Source organism: Poeciliopsis prolifica, unplaced genomic scaffold (genome assembly GCF_027474105.1).
Source record: "Poeciliopsis prolifica strain line A6 unplaced genomic scaffold, Auburn_PproV2 SCAFFOLD008, whole genome shotgun sequence".
Classification (NCBI taxonomy): domain Eukaryota; kingdom Metazoa; phylum Chordata; class Actinopteri; order Cyprinodontiformes; family Poeciliidae; genus Poeciliopsis; species Poeciliopsis prolifica.
Genome location: NW_026562383.1, coordinates 979035 through 994241, shown reverse-complemented (window position 1 = coordinate 994241; position 15207 = coordinate 979035). Strand labels below are relative to the sequence as shown.

The window sequence follows — 15207 nt, the reverse complement described above, 5'->3', positions numbered from 1 at the left end:
ACAAGCAGGCCTTCTGAGGTACAGATTAAAAATTTAAAAAAAAACTGAAGGATAAAAGGGGCAGGGGCTCAAGCTGCCTTCCCCCCCCACCCCCCATTTTTCCCCCCACACCTACCCTCCCTTCCCCTCTGCACGTTCCAGCACTTTAACATGCCCAGTGAGGCCTGTAGAGCCTGACAGAGCTCTGGGGTTTTGGGGTCAGTTCTCAGAGCAGTGCAGACTTCATGGTGAACATGTTGGGACATCAGCTCCTGGGAAGGTTACAAACTTTCACATGTGTTTTCCATTCATATCAAATATCTTTTACTGTAGAATAATGGACTCAGACCTCAATCTGTGCATTTGACCAGCAGGACGTACATCCTGTTCACATACATGGAAACTGCAGGAATCAACTCTTCACTGTCTTTGGGTGAGCTCTCAGGCTCTCAGGCCTTGCTGAGCTACAGAACCGTTCTGTTCTGATTTGTGAAATGTTAGGACTGACTCTACTCATTGCTGTGAGGCGTGTGCAGTTCAACATCTACAAGCTGTTTTACATTTCATCAGATCTGGGTGCGGTCGGTACGTAACGCAGCGCTTTCTCACTGCTGAGGACTTTCCAAACACGTTGACGGCACATTGACTCTCACCCAGCAGTTAGACATAAAAGCATCCTTTTAGCTGAGACATCAGCATTTCTCAGCCAGCAGCTGCTCTGAGGAATAGTTTTAGGTCAAGACCCCCGCTGTAATGAAAGCGTTCTGTAACAAAATGTTCTTCCAAAACTCTTCTGTTCACTCATCTTAGTCGGGGGTTCAGGAAGACCGGCTTTCCTCTCACGTTCTCCACTTGCAGCTCATCAGCGCTGTAGCTGTCTGCCAACATCTACATCTGTCCTAGAGCAGGACCCATCCTTAGTCCTGGTGTCCTCCACCTGCTATTGTTTTCCCTTCTGTTCATTGAAAATAATTGAGTGATGAATCAGCCGCATCGTGCTGAGAAACTTCAACCCACTGAGCTGAAGTCCTGACCTCAATCTAAATCTGAAGTGGATTCTTGAGAGTTTTACATGATGCAGATTAGTTGATGTAAATCAGGTTAAATATGTGGGAACTTCACAGTTCTGCCACTCTGGGGGATCTTAAAGTGACAGCTCCTCCGGCTTGGTGGTTAGATCATCTGGAGAACTCATCTGGAACCCCCAGATGCCTCGTTTGTTTTCATCCCCCAGATAATAGAAATATGTATTTGACTTATTTAGAGCTTCTGAGTTTGGCGTGGGAGTCATTGTTAATCTTTTTCAGATTTTTTATCTGCTTTTTTATGGTTTTTCTGTCTATAAAAACTGTGACTATAATGTATGTCACAGCAGGGGTTTTGTTCTCTTGCTGTCAAGGGAACAGTGTTAAAGGAAGTTTCTCATTTTGATAAGTTCTTCACTAAAATCTTTGCTTAAAGAAATATTTTATTAAAAATGTTTTCTGAAATTACATTTCTTATGTACAAAAAGAGAAAAAAAAACATTCACTTTTTTTAAAGTGTTTTTTTCTTTATTTTTTTTCTTTCCTTCTTTCCTATGATGAAACTGACTAACGAGAACCAAAGCCTTTGAAACAGACACAGGCCCACAGCATCACACATTGCAGTAACATGTTACATGCTGTACCAGTAACATTTCACAAGCAATTGTTGTAGTTGCTTGCAACTATTATAGTTGTTAGCAGCTATGCTAATCCACATCATTTGCTTTTGCCCCTCCTCTCTGTTTATAAAGCCAAAACTGATTAATTGAATGTAATCTTCAAAAGTCTCATAATTTGTTTGTTTTAATTCAGCTAACCTCAAGTGTCACATGACCAGACCTAATACACTCATTGCAAATGAAAAGCTTGTGATGAATGAAGAGTCACACACACATTAAATGTCACACACAGAGGAACAAATAACCAAATAAGGCTGGACTGGCATCCAAACACATCAGAGAGATTTCCTAAAACTTCACAAATTATTCAACAATTAAAGGGCATTCTTGTACAAAAGATACTTTTGTGCTCTGGAGTAAAGACAGTAGTTAGGACTTCACCATGAAAGCTATGAAAGCTGACCTAATGCACCACTAAGAGTTCTGCAAAGATCTACTGTTTTGTTCTCCCTGGAAGGATTGGGACAAATGTTTTCGAGGTCAGACAAAATATGCTTCCAAATTTACTTCACAATATTTTTACTGGTTCCAGAAAAAAATGTAAAGACTAGGGAAATAACAGACAGAGACCAGTTTACCCCAAAGACAATAAAAGAGGAATGAACTTGTCCTTGAAGTTAGAAATGTCGCAAAACTCAACGCACTCTGATATTACAGGAAGAAGAAAATACTTATAAACAAGTTTCAACTTTTTAAATAAACCAGAATGTTACCACAAAAACCACAGAAAACCTCCATTTAAATGGGCAGAGCTGAGAAAGACTGCTGAATGCTTTTCCATAACGCCGATGCTAACACTGCAGCTTGCATAACCAACAGCAGTTGTGTAACTCTGGATTTCTGAGCACAAAGCAGCAGCGCTTCGTTCTCTGTGCAGTCATCAGACATGCAGGCCTGCTGCATTCTAACAGGCCTGCAGTGCTGCTGCTCTGCATGCTGCTGATAGCTGAATAATCCCACAGACACAGACAGCTGTATGGGATGTGGTTACATTCATTTGTGTTTTGCAGCACATGACTTGTCATGTGCAAGTCTGATGAAAGATCTGGGGGAAAATGGGAAATTATCCATGATCTAGAATCCTTTCTATTGTCAGCTGCAGGGAGAAGGCGTTGTAACACACAGGCAGTAAAAACTTTGTTACATAACCATCTTATGTCATAATTAGTTGTGTTTTTTTGTAACCTGGTCAGTTTTAGCAAAGTGTTAAAAAGGAAGAAGAGATGGAAGCTCGTGCCTCGGCTTGCTCTCTCAGCCTCAGCAGCCGGACGAGTCACAGCTCATCTCCATGATTACCTGGAGGCTAACAACATCACACAGTCACCTTACCTCAAGAACTACACAGGCTTCAGCTGGTGACAACAATACATCTTATACAGCAATACACTGGCTCAGGTCAGTGCTGAGCCTATCCTAACTGACCACCAGGTGGCAGTACTCGCTGTGGTGGATGCTCCTGCCTGCTATAGAGATTGAAGTGGAGTGTGTAAGAGTGTGAGTGGCTCAGAACACTTTTTAGTTTTGCTTTTTACATTTGTTGTGAAAAACAGCCAACTTCATTTCAGTTTTTGAGTCTTTCCATTGATTCTCAAATGGATTTAGGTGAAGAATTTGACCAGGAGATTCAGAAAAATTAAAATCCTTTGATACTACCTTAAGTTGTTATGAAAATGGCAACATTGTAGCCAACATTTGATGCCTTGAAATTGGGCTGCTGTCTCTTTAAGAAGCCCTTACCTCTTTCTGACACACCCTTCAGCTTCATCACAACAACTCTCCTCCATGATGCCGTTTCAACAGTCCTTACAGCGTCGGCCTGAGAACTAGTCAACACTCACAGATATGCAGTTCCACCAGGTTGCTGCTGCCACTAGTCTGAAGGAGCAGAGTGGGTCAGGACTGCTCTGTGAGGCAGAAGCTCTGCTGGAGACTGCAGCTCTGAGGAGGAGCTTTGTGGAAATAGGCGGAGCTTTGTGAGTGTAAGCATTTAGGCACCATGATGGGTTGCCATGGGAGATTCAAGGATTCCTCTAACGTGGAAGAAACAATCAAAGCAAGACGGGAAGTATGTTTATGATGAAGTGATAATATTATGACTTATAAAGATCAAAAATGTTGATTTTCCATGATATCCCCTTTCAGACCAGACTAACCATTTTCTTTTAGGTAAAGTTTCTAGACAGGATGAGCTAGCTTATGCTGACCTTACAGTAAAGTCAATGCTCTTGTGTGAAGTCAAGATGTAGTAGTGATAAATGGGATTTTATCATCCACACAATTTCTGTTGCATCATAATTAGATAAATATGAACTGTTTTTCTTATAACAAATTTGACTTGATGTCAAAAAGCTGATTTAACATAATGATCTTCTTTAAGTCTTTTGCAGCCGCCAGGTGCAAAGCTTTGTGTTTGGCTCCATTCATCTGTCCCTAACGTGCGTCTGGGGAGGAAGAATATCCTCAGTATGATGCTGCCACTACCATGTCTTCCCAGACTTCCTCCTTTTTCACAACAATGGCTTTCTCCATAAAGCCACATTTCTGAAGTGAATTACTACTGGTTGTCATCTCAAGAGATTGTCTTCAGCTCTGCTTTCTAAAGACAATTGGATTTATTTGCAGGTCTCAGAGTAAAGCAGACTGAATAAAAAACATGCCACACTTTTCAGATAAATCATTTATCATTTTACACCTCACATTTATGGTAGCAAAGTGACACAAAGTGACACAATGTGGCACAGTTCAGAAAGCACAAATAGTTTTTCATGAACTGTTCAGTTTGCTGTGTCCAGTAAACTCTGACTCTGGTTTGTCTTCATCCAGCTGGAGAAGTGAGCTGCCCTCACTTTCAGTTAAATAGAAGAAAAGGTTGCAGCTTCCTGATTCTTTCTAATTACTGCATGGAAACACAGAGCAGAAAATCTGACTATTTCACTAATTCATTATTTTAAAATTCTTCTCAAAATGATGATGCTACACCGTAAAAATAGGACCAGAAAGAATGATCACCCTTAATTCTCACCTCTTATTTAATCAGTACTGTGAAACCAGAAAGAAGTGTGACTTCCCCTGGAAGCAGGTGAAACAGTCAGTGCTGCTTCATGGGAACCAGAGAATCAGAGCACGACTCCAGCACTGAGTGTGAGGAGGAGGCTGCTGCTGCTGCTGCTGCTGCTGCTGCTGCTGCTGCTGCTGCTGCTGCTGCTGCTGCTGCTGCTGCAGATGTTCTGTGTCTGGATCTGGGTGAAAGGTCGCCTGCAGAGCTGGGAGAAGACATCTTGGGAAATTGGATCAGGATCTGTGGTGAGGTGTGGCTGTGCGCTCTGTGTGTCAACTACCAGAAAGATCTCTCTCACACACACACACACACACACACACACACACACACCCACACACACACACACACACACAGTGGTCTAGTCTTTTGAAAAGCCCAACCACTGTTAGTATATGAACCTGATGAGCAAACTGAGATAATTTTCCTCTTTTATACATTTTGGTTCAAGGTTCAACCTGAGATATCTAAATCTCTGATACAAACATGGCTGTGATCTGGAGCCCAGATCATCACGCCCTCACCACCGTGCTGAAGTGCTGCTCTGAGCCTGCTGAGTTGCTGTGGCATCTTGATTGAGTTGCACCAGATGCCATATTGTCTTGTTCTTTATGACCTCTGGAACCCAGTGGTGTATTTGCATATTTCTTTCCAAAGTTTTTTTTCCTCATTGTTGTATTTCTAATTGCTCAGAAAGAGACAAATAACCTTTACCAGACTGACAGGAAGCAACAGTCTTTTTCTGATGCTCACATCTGAACGCTCCAAAGCAGCAAACAGACACAAGTTCTGAAAATGTTCTAATCGTCTAATAGGCCAAATCCAGCTGATGTTCTGTCACTTCACTCCACTGGAAACACAAATGCTGAATTTCCTTTCTCAGCAATGGCTGGGCGTATTAATCTAGATATCCATGGTACTGATGCTGAGGAGAGTCCTGATATTGGATCCAAAGCGAGTGTGATGGGGTCAATACACTGTTAACAGTTTCTCTTCTATATATCGAGTGTGTTAGTTAGCTTCCTCACAGAGATCATGCCGGTTCATATGCAAGAATTAAGATGCCCAACATGAAGAGCTTTTACTTTTAATGTGAGAGCAGGAATTCTTTTAATGTCTGCTTTCTTTCAAATACAGTCTGGTTAATTCCTCCAAAAGTTTGATTATTATCTAATCATCTTCAAACTATGTGCTTAGTTCCCTGAAAATATGAATGCGTATTCATATGTGAATACACATTCACAAACATAAACCATTGAAGGAAAATAGTGTTTTTATTTAGGTTAGATTACAGTTACAGTTCTTAAGAGGTAATAAAGACAGACTAACTATAACAGAAAACAAAATAATTTCTCCTGTGTTTTATAATAACAATAATCAACTAACTGAAGTCAAATCACCAATTTATTTGATGAGAAAATCTTTCGTCTGGGAGCAGCTGGAGTAGAAGCCCAAACCTCAGAGCTCACCTTTCACCCACTTAGCCTGGGCTGCAGGCAGCAGAGGGTTAACTGCTCTCTTTGTGGTCTGATCACACAGACTGGACCGCTGGCTGCCAGGCGGAGACTGCCAGACTCCCCCTGTCTTTGCTGCAGCATGGCCGCTCTGTCTGCTGTGAACTTTCCCCTAATTCTCACAGTCTGCCTGAACGTAGGCACTCTGCACCCCCTCCACATTCATGTCTCACGTCATCAGAGGGGGATGATAAGGAAACCCTCACATTGACGCCGGGCAGTATGAATATAGAGGACAGTAATACTGTTTTAGTATTTCCAGCCCCAAATCAGTCAGACTTTCCATCGTTTGCTGGTTCCAGCTGCAAAAAAGCTGCATTTTCAATCAGAACTTTGTGGCTGATTTCAGGTTTTTAGAGGTTTTTAGAAGCTTTGACCTGAAATACAGATTTCAGTTGATATAAAAGGACAGCACTGAAATCCTTTCTCTAGCCTTGTTGTTAAAACCCATTCTGGAACTGAAAAGTCTCATTTATTTCAGGAACTTCATCACAAAGTGAAGCACATCATGTGATTTAAATACACAAAGATGGGTGTTAGAAAGCCTTTATCTATTATGATTTTCCAAGTACAGTTAATGATAACATTTAAAATTAGAATATTACATCAGACCAAGGCCTCAATGAAATGTATCTGATTATTACATGGCTGGTTGTCCATTTTCAAAAGGTTCTTTTAATCTGACAAATGAGCTTCATCAAAAATGATCATGTATTAGGAAGAGAAAAATATGAAACAGTTTAGTTAGAACTGAGTGCAGCATCTTTCATTAGCAGTGAGAAAAGACCTGAGATTCTCAGTAATTTGGGGATGGCAGCATTCTAAGTCTTGCCATTTCTAACCCAGCATGTTCTCAAAACAATAAAGAACAGCTTTGCTGAAATACATTCCCATTTCTATTATCTCCTGACAGTCTTGTTTTCTTTAAAACAGCTTATTTTTCTTACTTTATTAAATTGCTACTTAAATACTTTAAATTGAGTCTTCCTCTCTCTCTCAGCATCTGCACTGAAGAGTATCACCTGTTAGACATCAGCAGCTGTTTCCTCCTCACATCTCCAGGTCAGATGATGACAAGTTGACTGTCTCTGTGTCGTTGAGTCAGAAATGAACTGATTCAAAGAGTGTGTTTAAATTTTCAAATGCGCTGCTACTCTGGATACTCTCTGAATCAAGAACAAACAGGTTCTAACCAGAAATGCATCAGAAGCAGACATGAAGCCGTCCTGTTTAACGTTTTGTGGTTCTCGTGTTGTTTTCTGTCTTCTTGATATTTGGAGGTGGTGAAGATCCAGTACATACTAGAAATGATCACTGGAAGCACTTCTAATGTTTAGATATACGTTCATCACCTACTGGAAATAGAGTAATTCCTTGCATGGCTTCTTTTTACTTGAACTTGAGTAGTAGTTGAATATGCTGTGGTCGTGCTTCTGTCCCCTGAAGGTTTCTCATCCTTCACTGTTTCATCCTGCTGCCAGCATGCTGCTCTTATTCAAAATAAAGATAAGGTGGCAGAAAACGCTGATAAGATTAGTTATTCTAAATGTTTGTGTTTAAGTGACCAAAGTTTCTACTGTGAGTCTCAAATTTTCCTCAGGAATGTTCCTGACCAGTTTCAGTTGCGATGTTGTTTCTCCTCTGGCTCATCGTGTTCTGACATTTCTAAAGCTTTTGATGAACTACAGATTTCATGCTCAGTTGTGGTGAGGTGGCTCTTCTCACAGGAGGAAGGACAACGGTTTGACATCAGCTGATAGAAGTGATCTTTTGCTATATCATCTCCTTCCTTACACATCAATGGTTAATATGGAGATGGAGGAGGAACAGAAATCTGAGAGCAGCTGCACTCCTCCCTCTGCCCAGCCGGCCAATGGCAGGCAGCAGCACGGCTCACACCGCAGGGCTGGGAAAGTATAAAACAGCAGAGCTGTGTCTGTTCATCCAGGAGCCTCAGCTCTCCAGTTCAACTCCACAAGACTTGGCAAGACTCGGTTTGAGGGGTGGAAGCTCCAGCAGCGATGAAGACAACACTTGCAGCCCTGATACTTTGCCTGGTGGTGCTCATGGCCTCCGCTTTCCCCTTTGAGAGAAAGGGGGCCTCGCCAAGTGCTGCTGCTGCCAAGGAGAAGCATGTGCAGTACGCTGCGCGGGACGACGTCAACATCCTGGCCCACGGCCTGCTGCAGCTGGGCCAGAACCTGAAGGAGCATGTAGACAAAACCAAAGGCCAGATGAGGGACATCTTCACCAAGCTGAAAGCCTTCAACCGCACCACTGCCGAGCTGGGCAAAGAGAGCCAGAGGCAGCAGGTGGAGGGGGAGAGCCTCAGGGCCCGCGCTCGGGACCTGGAGGACAGAGAGGGCCAGCTCCTCAACGTCACGGCCGAGCTGAGGGAGAAGGTGGAGGAGATGCAGCAGGAGAGAAGGACCATGAGCGAGAGGATGAGCCGGCTGGAGGAGAGGGTGGACGGCATGCTGCAGGGAGCAAGCAGCAGGAACAGCAGCGATGCACGCAGCATCCAGGTAAGACTGCAGGCCGTCTGGGGAGGAAGGGCGATGGGAGGGAGGACACAGGAGGCTTCCTTTGTGTTCAGTGCTTCCTGCTTGTATACTCAAGTGTACATTAAAATGTGCACTTTTAGAATGAAAAAGCCCAGAGGGAGCAGTGGGTAGGGAACTGTGTGCAGCACATTTCAGGGCTGCTAGACAAAGAGGCTTGTAGCATCAGATGGTGGAGAGAGGAGCTGCTGGTTGCTGGGACCCTGGAGAGCCTGACGGGGAAACGGGCTGACCCAGAACCAGCTGGCTGCGAAGCCCAGTTGCATAACCAGGGCTCCATGTGCAAAAAAGAACCGTCCACCTGGGTTTCATTACTGCTGCTTCTCTCCTCAGCTCATGCTGGACTCTCAGAACAGACGCATCGATGATCTGGTGGAGCGCATCAGGCTCCAGCAAGAGAAACTGGACAAGCAGAGCGTTCGCATCAGGACGCTGCAGAACCAGGTGAGCCGCGTTCACCTGGCCGGTGTCATTCTCTGAAAGCTGGGGACGATTTGTTCATGCTCTTTGGTGCTTCCTGCTGTGTTCAGATCCAGCAGCCCGGCCTGAGGCCCTCAGCCCGGGGCAGCGGCAGCACCGAGGGCCCCGCGCACAGTGACGCAGAGGAGCAGCGCGACTCGCCGCTCGGTGAGTGAAACCCCGCAGCGCCTCAAATCCCCCTCTGTTCACACTGACTTAAGTGGGTTGAAGAAAATCTGACGCCAAAACGTGGCGAACCATCTGCTGGGTGAGGACAGAAAGAAGCTTAAATCACTAACAATTAAAGTCAGTCTAATCTGCAGCCCGGAAATGGCAACAGGTTGACTTTCTGACTCAATCAACTCAACTCAGGAGGTTGAAGGTCATATTGGCTTCCTTTGATATTCTAGTCTGAACACAACCTTTTCATTTTGAGTTATTCTATAATGTCACACAAATCATCTGACTTTTGAAAAACATTTTGCCATATTTTTCTGCATTAGTTATCTCACAACATTTCACCTCAACTCTGTCATCTCACGGTCATGTAAGAGAAATTTATTATCAAATTTATGCAATTTATCCAGGCAGCTTCAAACTCCAGTCTGATATAGATCTAAATCAATCAGATGTAGTTCCTAATGGCATTTGTTGAAAGTTGGCTATCTTCAGAAACTCAGCCATTTGGATCAAGCATGTGGTGACAGGGGAGAACAACACTTCCTTTCAACACGAGGAAACCTCCAACAGAACTTTGTACAGGTTCACTTATTTTATAGACAACTTGAGCAGATGTGAAAACCGTCTTCTAGGAAGAATGGATGTTGAGTTTAGTTAGTCGTTTAACTCTCCAGTCTGTGAGAATATCTGCCTTCATCCAGACTCTACTGGGCTGCTGGAAATGGCCAAGCTGGTTTCTAAATATCCACAAGGCAGAAGCTGATCATGCCGTCCATGATAATGGTTGGGTGTAAAATAGATAATTGCTGAACCCTCAAAAGTGACCCATTACCATGTTCAGCTGTAGAAAAAACACCCTAAACTATCTCTTTCCAACTTGGAATTTTATGACTTTTCCTAAACTGACCCGTCATCAGAAAAAGTGATACTTTGTTTTTGTTTATATTTCCATGTGGGCTGAACACCACCAGGGTGCAAGGATTGTCTTATGGTCATTTTGGACCCATGAATTAAAAAACCAATTAAACACCAGAAAAAGTTCAAAGCCACACGCAAACTCTTACCCAATACACACAGACACACACACACACACACACACCTACACACACACACAATACATAATACAAAGAATGTATAAATACATTCTTTTTATCATTTTTTGTTTGTAGGATGAGCTTGTCAATGGAACATTTATATCTTGTAATTTGTTCTTTCTGAAATTTTTAATCTGTTAAAAATTGTAGGCCTCTGCATCTTTTGAACTCTCTGATTGAAACACATGGTGAAAAAAATTAGTTGCTCAGGGCCCAAAACAGACGTTCAGCTTAGTCTTCAGTCATATAAGAAAAAAGTGCATTTAAAAACACAAATGAAGTGAAAACTGGAATTCAAGCTATTAAAGAGCAGTAAAACTTGACTTAAAGTCCAAACTGAACTTCAAACTGCTTCTAGATGTGAATTAGGTGAAAGGTAATCTGAGGTCCGCCACACATCCCAGGAATACCACAATACTCTGACATCAGCAGTGCTTTGTGAATGAGGGAAAAAATGGACAAGTTTTCCTGGCCGAGTTCCAGCTAGGAGAAAGTTCAGCGTCTCAGAAAGTATCCTGTCAGGGTCAAGCAGCTTTGGTGGATTACTCAGAGCCTGGGAGACTGCCTCCATCTCCAACACTCTGTTTTTACTGATAACACTTCCCTCTGAGCCAAGGAAAGAGGATGAAAATGGGGAAAGGCTGTCTAAATTTATCTGTGAACCTTGCATAGATACCCTCCACATTGTTTGGAAGACACTTGACTCCTCCCACTTTTTATGGCATCAGGCTCAAAAACAAATGTTTGGATGTTCCTCATGAGTGAGCAACCTTTCCCCTACATCCACACCCCCTCCACCCTTACGCACCCCGCACCCTGAACAGAGGGAAAACTGTCCTTTTCTTTGGAAATGTGCCAAAGCTCAGGAGATCCCCCTGACCCACAGTCAGGCAGCAGCCCCCAGAGTTTGCTCCTTTAGAGTAGAGGTCAGAGGTCTATGATTGGCGAGGCAACATTCCACCAATCACAATCTTTCACCTTTATTAGACTTTTTAAATATATACTACATTTTCCTACCTGGTGCCACTTGCATATTGGCAAGCTGTTGCCTCCTTAGGCAAATGAGAACTTGCAGCTCCAGACTTTCCCCCACCCTCATTTCTAGATGCCTGTCTCCCTTGAAGAAACATCCCCATCCCCCTCAAAACCTACCATCTGATCACACCCCAGGCATGCAGCAGCCATGCACATCTACGTCACCACCGAGCTACTGGGCACGTGACGGAGGTGTGACAGGTCGCAGACATGGGGAAGGGGGAGGATGAGGAATGTAAAGGATGAATGGTGTGTAACCCTATAGCTTACAAGGCCAGGCAGCTGTAAAAGAGGGGAATTCTGCTTGGGAACTGGGAGAAAGGTCATGTTTACGACAGAGACACACTCATGTTTTTAATGGCTTTATCTGGTGTAAGTTTGTATCTCCAGACTTAGTGCGATAAGCTCTGCTTTGCTGACTTGGAACGATTAGTTTTATTTGCAAACACTGCTCTCCTTCAGCTGAGGATTTCTTTAAAACAGACTGACCTATTTCTAAAAGATCGGCAGAGGAAACTAATCAAATACATTCGAACAGGGAGTAGGGGTAATTTTTGTTCAAGTTTCTGTGGTTTCTCAGGGGGAGTAGAGCCTGCAACAGCTAAATGTGTTGAGCATTGTCAGCATTCCTGGAGAAACTGTAACAGCAAGATCATATGTTAGGTCAAGACATCCTGCACAGGTCACCCTGGAAGAAGCCTAAGACTAAACAGCAAGGCAATATCGAACCTGTCAAACAGTCCAGTTTTGTTGGAATCTTTCACATAACCAGAGAAAAATCTCATGGCATAGCAGACACTAACAAGACAGGCTTCACCAACATTCCTCCACGATTAAGCATCTTGTTGGATTTCTCCCTCTCTGCTGTTTCAGAAATGGCCACAGACTGTCATGAACTGTTCCTGAGAGGAGAGACCACCAGCGGGGTCTACCCCATCCAACCAACTGACTCTGAGCCCTTTGACGTCTTCTGTGAGATGACACCTGGTGAGCGCAGCAGAACTTCCTCTGAGTGCTAAGTCTGTCTCCTGGCTGATGTAACATTTGTTTGATCAACTTCTCTACGATTCTCTGTCCAGATGGTGGATGGACAGTCATCCAAAGACGCCAAGATGGCTCCGTGGACTTTGACCAACTGTGGCAGGCTTACGAAAAAGGCTTTGGCAGCCTGAACGGTAAATACTCTGTGGAATTTTATCCACTTTCACAATCCGGTGTTAGCTGGTCAGTGCGGGGTCAGGGCTGTTGCCTTTCAGTTCCTCTGTAGGCCTTCAGTAGCTCCAAGCACTAAGAATGAAGTCATTGAAAGATGTCAGGATCATGAGCTTTGGGTTGTTTTGGATTAAGTTTTGTTTTCTGTTCCTGTTCAGGAGAGTTCTGGTTGGGCTTGGAAAACATCCATGCCATCGCCAAAGATGGCAGCTATACCCTCAACATCAAATTCTCAGACTGGGGGGATGACTCAGCATCTGTCCGCTTCTCGTTTGAACTTGGTGGAAAAGAAACCAACTACTCACTCCTGATTCAGGAACCTGGTGCCACCGATACGCTGGAGAGTTCCCTGACCACCGACTCAGCTCTCGCTCTGCCGTTCTCAACCCGGGACCAAGACAATGACCAGAAAGGTGACATTAACTGTGCCAAACACCTCTCTGGTAAGTACTGGCACACTGTTCAGCCACCCCGACTTTGGCCAGACTGAAGCATGCTAATTAAGCTGACTGTTTTTGAAGGTGGTTGGTGGTTCAGCAACTGCGGTCGCTCCAACCTAAATGGGAGATATTTCCAGAGCCCTCCTCCCAAACAGAGACACCAAAGGAAGCAAGGCATCTTCTGGAAGACCTGGAGGGGGCGCTACTATCCCCTGAAGTCAAGCATAATGATGATTGCCCCCACCGCCATCAACAAGTCTTAAAGAGCTGAAAGAGAGAAAGAGGGAAAAAGAAGCAGTCTTGACTGTCCATTCTTTATTCGTCGCTGGTTTTTGTGGCAGACACGCCCAACTCTTGGGGTTTTTCTTTGTGAGGGGGAAACCTGACACCAGAGCCACAGTCCTGAAAGTAGAAGGACAAAGTCAGATGAAAAGACTTTTCTGTGGTTTGTTGTGTGAAAAGACAGATTCCTTATTGCTATGTGAAGCCACAGTCAATAACTGAGTCCAAAGCCAAATGTGCAGTGGAACATTTTTAATATGTTTTCCCGATGAGGTTTCATCCTGTAAACGTGAGCAAGTCTCGGCCTGTGGACTGAGCTGGGAGTCATTATGCATTTTCCAACAAGCTCGAACGCTTCACTGGGGATGAGGTGGGTTCATGCTGAGGTTTGATAATTAGCATCAGGTGCAGATCTGCTGCTTTTGTGCAGGGCATTTACACTAGTGACAGGGTGAGTCAGCAAACTCTTAAAACCACAAGCTGTGGACCAAATGACCATCGAAAACATAAACAGCAGATTTCAGCACGATGAGGCTGGAGTCTGGTAACGGGGTGAACTGTTGTCAACTAGCTTTACGCTATATTAGCATCATCGATATTACTCACCTTTCCTGCCTTTCTTAACACATACTATCTGTTCTATAGTCAGAATCGACTGAAAGTCTTCACTGATTTTTTTTTCCTCTGGAGGGTTTGATATTTAGTCATATTGACTAGTTCTTCAATAAATGGCATTGTTTTGTACATATTTGAAAAATGACTGTTTTTTAGTAAAGTATCTGTTTCTGATCTTTGCCAGTTGACTTAAAAGTTTGTTTTAAATCTATTTTTCTTATTTAAAAACCACATATCTGTTATGTGCTGCTTTCTGTCTGTAATTTATATTGAGGTATTTTTGGGGGGGAAGGGAAAAGGGAGGGTAGAAGAAAAATGACTATTTTGGCCACATTGAGCCAATAAAACTGATTTAAACAAATTTTGTTTTGGGTTTTTATTCAGTATTCATATCTGTCAACACCATGATGATCTTCACGATGCCCAGTCATTCCAGCATCTCACAATGTGTGATAGACATGAGCTGTGGTGGGTTTGGGTTGTCATTCATCTAACTAACCCAGTGGTGTCCAAACTTTTTGGCACATGGGCCAAAATCATCAAGTTGAAAGTCATTGGGAGCCACAAAAAGTTTAGCATAAATCGATGTTTAAAATTTCAAGTTGAACAAATATTCAGATTTGTGAATTTTATTGAACTGCTGGGCCAGATTTGAGAAAGAGCTTACTGTGGAAATTATCCAGGACCCCAATTTGAATTAATTTTGTTTTTAATGAATGCATGTTTTGCAAAAATTGTGCTTCACATAAATCTTGTAGGCCCAAATTAAGTTAGGTAAATTCTATAAATATATTTATGATTTTTAAGAATATATGTATAAAAAAATTCAAGTGTAGTAAAAATCATACAGTTGTCAATTTTTTGGGAAACAACATGGAGGCATTGGCTGTTAACCTGCTCATTATTGATCCAAACACACACACAAACGCACGCATGCGCACATTATGCATATATACACCTACATACACACTCACACGGTAGGTTTGTCTATCTTCACTGGAATGTTCTATTGACTTCTATTCATTTTTCATTCATTTCTATTTCTGACACTCATCCTAAACCAAACCTGAACTAAA

The 15207-nt window shown here is 43.1% G+C and overlaps 1 protein-coding gene across 1 annotated transcript; it reads left to right on the top strand.

Annotated features, from left to right (window-relative positions):
* The first annotated feature begins 8165 nt into the window (after positions 1-8165).
* On the top strand, positions 8166-14492 carry angptl4 (angiopoietin-like 4). The gene is made up of 7 exons (XM_055032562.1): positions 8166-8778; positions 9148-9258; positions 9345-9441; positions 12456-12569; positions 12662-12757; positions 12953-13237; positions 13316-14492. The coding sequence occupies exons 1-7, from the start codon at positions 8275-8277 to the stop codon at positions 13495-13497; spliced, it is 1389 nt and encodes a 462-aa protein (XP_054888537.1). The 5' UTR covers positions 8166-8274; the 3' UTR covers positions 13498-14492.
* Positions 14493-15207: the final 715 nt, after the last annotated feature.

What these genes read in the sequence shown, in the direction of transcription:
- angptl4 (XM_055032562.1), top strand. Translation starts at nt 8,275, where the DNA reads ATGAAGACAACACTTGCAGCCCTGATACTTTGCCTGGTGGTGCTCATG. An exon ending in GCGATGCACGCAGCATCCAG is followed by an intron (nt 8,779 to 9,147) that starts GTAAGACTGCAG and finishes TTCTCTCCTCAG; the next exon opens with CTCATGCTGGACTCTCAGAA. An exon ending in GCAGCGCGACTCGCCGCTCG is followed by an intron (nt 9,442 to 12,455) that starts GTGAGTGAAACC and finishes CTGCTGTTTCAG; the next exon opens with AAATGGCCACAGACTGTCAT.